This window comes from Schistocerca nitens, chromosome 3 (assembly GCF_023898315.1).
Source record: "Schistocerca nitens isolate TAMUIC-IGC-003100 chromosome 3, iqSchNite1.1, whole genome shotgun sequence".
NCBI lineage: Eukaryota > Metazoa > Arthropoda > Insecta > Orthoptera > Acrididae > Schistocerca > Schistocerca nitens.
In genome coordinates, this window is record NC_064616.1 from 387153907 (window position 1) to 387159452 (window position 5546).

General features: G+C 43.3%; 1 protein-coding gene across 1 annotated transcript; it reads left to right on the forward strand.

Annotated features, from left to right (window-relative positions):
• The first annotated feature begins 296 nt into the window (after window positions 1-296).
• Window positions 297-737, forward strand: LOC126249244 (uncharacterized). Its single transcript, XM_049950902.1, has one exon. It carries the CDS (start codon window positions 297-299, stop codon window positions 735-737), a length of 441 nt encoding a protein of 146 aa, XP_049806859.1.
• The last annotated feature ends 4809 nt before the right edge of the window (window positions 738-5546 follow it).

Below are 5546 nucleotides of genomic sequence, written 5' to 3' on the forward strand. Positions count from 1 at the left end.
CTTCCGTTTCGCGAAGAGCCGAGTCAATTAGGCAATTATTTCCACACTGCAGCGAATTCCTTCTCTCAGACTGAACAGAAACTACCGAAACAACCGAAGCTTAAGGAAAACTACACAGAGTTTATGAGGGAGTTTGAATGCTTACGATATATGGAACTAGTAGTCACGACAGATGCCATTTCATATTACATGTGACATCATGCTGTTCTTAAAGAAGCCAGCTCGACTACTAAAACAAGAGTAGTGTTTGATTGTTCCGCAAAACGAACACGAATTTGCCAGTAAACAGTTTGTTAATGGTAGGTCTAACCATTAAACATGCTTTGTGCTCCATAATATTACGCTTCCGCATGCACCGTATTGCCTTCACAGCAGACATAGATAAGACGTATCGACAAGTTCTGGTAGCGCATGACGATAGCAGTTACCAAAGAATATTGTGGAGGAGTGATAGATCTGCGCCACTTCAGGAATACCAATTAAAGACATTCACGTACGGAATGACTTGTGCACCTTTTCCTGCAGTACGGTGTCTGTTACAATTAGCTCATGAAGAGGGTGAGCGGATCGAGGCAGCAAACATTCTTTATGATTGTATCTCAGGCTGTGATAATGCAGTGGCTGCAATCAATGCCCAGCAAGATCTCAAAAAGCTATTGAAGAAACATGGGTTCTCATTACGGAAATGGTGCAGCAACAGTGCAGATGTACTCGAAAATATCCCCTCAGAGTTGTGAGCAACAAAACTACCTCTAGAGCTTGATAACGACGAGGATATTAAATCGTTAGGTTTACTCTGATATCCAGTTGCTGATTAATTTGTGGACAATGTCAGACCAGCACGTAATGTCGACAGCTTCACAAAACGTGACTGTCTGTCACGTTATCTATTTTTGATACGTTGGGGTTAATTAGCCCCACTATGATCACATTCAAGATATTTTTGCAACGTCTATGGGAGCGTAAGTTAACGTGCGACGTGAGCTTGCCTCCAGAGTCACACTGCTCGTGGCAGACACTATGCAGTGGAATTCGCATGACAGACAACATTCGCGTTGATCGTAAAGTCCTTGCAGGTGGGACACCTGTCAGCATACAACTGCATGGATTCTGCGATGCTTCGGAGAAGGCCTATGGCTGTTGTGTCTATGTGCGATTAGCTAATCAGCATGGAGTCACATGTGTCAAACTACTGAGTTCCAAAACAATAGTACCTCCACTGATAAAGCTGTTGTTAACTCGCTTGCAACTCTGTGGGACTCTCTTGCTTTCACGACAACTGCATCACGTTGTTCGCGCTCTGGGTGTAGACATCGAACGAACGTACCTGTGGACTGACTCATCCATTGTGCTGGCATGCCTTGCGGGTCCACTCACATGGTGGAAGACGTTCGTGGGGAACCGTGTTTCCGAGATACAGGACACCACAGCAGCTGCGGTATGAAACCATGTGTCAGCAATGAAAAACCCATCTACTCTGACTTCGCGAGGAGTATCTGCTGCAGACCCGCGAGAAAACAGCCTGTGGTGGGAAGGATCCGCCTGATTTAAAGAAGACGTCGCTTCATGGCCAGTATTAGATGCTTCTAGCGGTTACGCATCTCAGGAGTTAAGTCCTCTGTCGCATCAGCAGAGTAATCCAAGATGATCTCATCTGTAGATTCACGAAGTTGTCACGATTATAGAGAATAATGTCATACTGTATCAGATTTATAATAACAGCGAAACTACAAGGAAAACAAGAGTAACTGCTAACTTGTCTCTCAATGAACTGCAGGATGCCTTGCTACCGTGTGTCAGATTACCACAAGAAGCCACATATGCAACAGAAATCTACCAGCTGGAGACTAACAAGCTAGTAGACAAGAATGGCAAACTCAAATCATTGCATCCTATCCTCGGAGTCATGAGATTACTAGGGGCTGGCGGCAGGCTACGAAATGCTGATCCGTCATATGAGGAGAAGCACCAACTCATACTGCCACCTGACCCTCATCTCACAAGACTGGGAAGGTGAACATCTTCGTCTTTCCCACGCTGGGTGTCAACTGATGCTTACATCTCTCGGGAAGCAATATTGGATACCTAACGGACAAAATGCAATCACGGGTGTTCATCAGTGCTTGACTTATCATTGATTAAAGGCAAAGCCTGCACATCAGCTCATGGGACTCTTGCCACGCCCACACGTAGAAGTTGTGGGGCACTTCTCCAACTGTGGGGTTGATTACACACGACCTTTCTATATGAAAACTGGCTCATGGCAATCCAAATTAAAGGAAACGTGGTATGTTGCCCTGTCGGTGTGCCTGGTGACACGAGCAGTGCATTTTGAGGTAGTTGGCAACATGACTACTGAAGGATCCTTGTCAGCCCTTAGAAGATTTGTCACGATGAAGTAGGTGCCAAAACTTATACAGCGACAACGGCACAAACTTTGGCGGAGCTAGTCGAGTACTTTGTGAGTTACAAGCTGCTGTGAGCAGTCATCATCGGCAGAAACAGGTGCAAAACTTCATGCATGAGGAAGGCATCGATTGGCACTTCATTCCCCCAGCACCACCACACTTTGACGGAATATGGGAAGCAGGAGGGAAGTCATTCAAGTACCACTTGCGGCGAACGATGGGAACCTTATGTGCAACATTTGAAAAGCTGCCAAACCTGACTGGTCATACTGCTTGCTTGAATTCTTGTCCTCTCACACCACTATCTGGAGATCCTTTCGACCCTCAGGTCCTCATCCCAGACCATTTCCTGATTGGAACCACTATCACAAGTATCCCTCAGCCAGATCAAGGTATAGCCAAACTGAGTTTGCTCACAATGTGGAGTTCCAGATCTTACGGCGGCGCTGGTCATCTGACTACCTACATCATTTGCAGCAGTGGGCTAAGTGGATAGGCTCCAGTCAGAATGAACAGCCTGGCTCATTGGTCGTAGTAAGGGAAGATAACCTGCTACCCTTATACTGGAAGCTGGGCATCATTGAAGGAGTACACCCTGGACGCGACAAAATGGTGCAAGTGGCCACTGTCCGTACACCACAAGGGATTTTCAACAGACCCGTCTGTGATACATGTCCTTTACCTTGTGAAGTGACACAGAAGTGAACAGTGTATTTGTGCGTTTTCTTTTCTTGTTCACTTTCTTTCTCTTGTTCTGTGCTTACTTTGCAGGAGGCTCTGTGAATGTCACCATTTTTTATGATCGCGTGTATTCCTTGTTTATGTGATTCTGTTTCTCGGGTGCCAGTTACAAACTGTAGTAACAGAAAAACTGGTTGAAAGACGCAGTGATATATGTATTTCCATATGTTCTCCTTTACTCTTTAGCAGGACCTGCACCATTTGAAAAGAAATTTATATGTCTTTGGTGGCTGGTATGTTCAGTCACTACACACGACCGAGTCACTGGCGAGTGCTGATCTCTCTCGAGCTATTTGTACCTGAGGGGCAATGGCCAGGACGCCAACCCTCGAAGGGCGGCTAATGGAACACTCGCCACGGTGAGAGGAAGTTCAGTTACGAAAGAGCACTCGGTTGGGCGGCTGTCGAAGGTCAGAGCCCGCACGCGTCATACACTATAGGGCGAATATGTATATTTTCTTCTGTGTGTGATAATTGTCAGTAATAAGTGCTCATCTGCAGGTGTTGTCATTCATTGCTATATGCATGGATCCAAAGCATTATACAGTCTTTTAAATTTCTGGTCCTCCGGTAAAATTGACGATTCAAATTTCTGTCTACGAACGCTAACAGTAAGTGCTACCTATGGTACATCTGGAGGTGAAAATAAATGAAAGTACACAACTGCACATTTACCTATTTCTTCCGTTTTGTTTCTGGTTCAGTAGTCATACATTCAGTTTTTTCTTGTGAATCCACAATTTGAGGCCAATAGTGCTTATTATCTGTTTCTTGGCATTTTGAACAAGATCGTTTTGCACACATTTTTAGTTTTGTTAAAATAAACTGTAGTCAAAACCAGAACAGGGCAAGTGTGCAACTCATCTGTATTTTTCAATGGTGTTATCTCCTGTCAGTTTGAAGTTATCCCTTAGATTAGCGTGTGGTAGGGCAGCTCCACTGAGGAATGACTGGAGCAGGCTGTGGATGGCAGTGAGGATTTTGTGATCTGTCCATGTTCTTCAAACTGCTAGAACAGTTGAGACTTGGCAATATTGCTGACGATGTTTAGCAGCTCATGATGGTTTACTTACTTTTGAGATTGGTGCTGAGTGACGCTGCCAAATTCTAGTAATATTCTCTTAATATTCTCTTCTCATTTGATTTACTGTGACTACAGCTAGCACAAATTTTTGACAATATCTGGGGCTTATCATTGATAAAGGCTTGTGACTTATAACAGCGATTGTTGCTGTACTACAAGAACAGATTAGGAATTTCTCTCACGAGATATCCCAACTTTTTCAGTTTTCATGTGTCATCAGTCATAAGTGCAGTGGCCATATCGGTTTCTATCCAAAATTAATCATCTAAAATCTGAACTTAAGAGAGAGCATTCTCAATCTAGCCGTGTGCACAGTAATGCTATCTCTGTACAACCACTTGATCTCCGAATGTAATTTTTACCTTTCTGATTTATACTACCGATTGTGACGATGCTGGAACTAGAAAACTGGTAATTTAAAAACAAACATTGTAAACTATGGCAGTTAATACCATTCTTTAGAACGATTCACACTGGCTTGGACAACAGAATTATGGAAAATTTTTACACATATTGTTCCATACGAACTCGTATCAGAGCAACAAGTGATGAGTATGAAATGCGAACCGAGTGTGTCGTCAGCACTGAGGGAAACCTTTCCACTGCACCATTATGGACGTCGCCAGTATTAAATTAGTCAGGGAGAAGACTCCTGTCGTGCCTGAACATAATCTTCCATTGACAGGTGTAACACTATAGCAAACAGCTGAGCCAGTGGTAAACCATGACCGTGGACATAAATTCATAGCTATCTGTAGCAGCTGCAGAATTCATAGTACATATTAGACTGCTGAGCAGTATAGTGTGACACAAATTTATCTATCGTGACGAGGCTGTATAGCCATAGGGAAGCTCTTGCGAGTGAATGAATAACAGTAATAACAGTAACAATAACAAACTAATAAAGAATGAGATTTTTTGCATTACAGAAGGAGGTTGACGATTAGAAACAAAAATAAATAAAAATAGGCTGAACGTTTAGCTAGGACAATGCAAAGGTTTTCTTAGTATCTTATTACTGAATTTCGTTCTGGCTATTTGCAGAGAAAAAAGAAAAAATGGTTCTATAATCCAATCAGATATATTACGAGAGATCAAGGATACCTTTAAGTGACAATCTAGAGGCCACTGTCAATCGATTAAAAGCCTTGGCTGAAGAAGTAGCTCCTGTACGGAAACGCAAGAAGCATGCTTGGTGGAATGAGGAATGTGATGTAGCGATTCAACGTAAACATAAGGCCTGGTTAAATGGCGAACAAAAGAGAACTGAAAGCTCCAGGGAGGAATTAATAAATGCTAGACAATCAACCGCC

Coding starts and splice junctions, on each gene's coding strand:
- LOC126249244 (XM_049950902.1), top strand. CDS start 297: ATGGTAGGTCTAACCATTAAACATGCTTTGTGCTCCATAATATTACGC.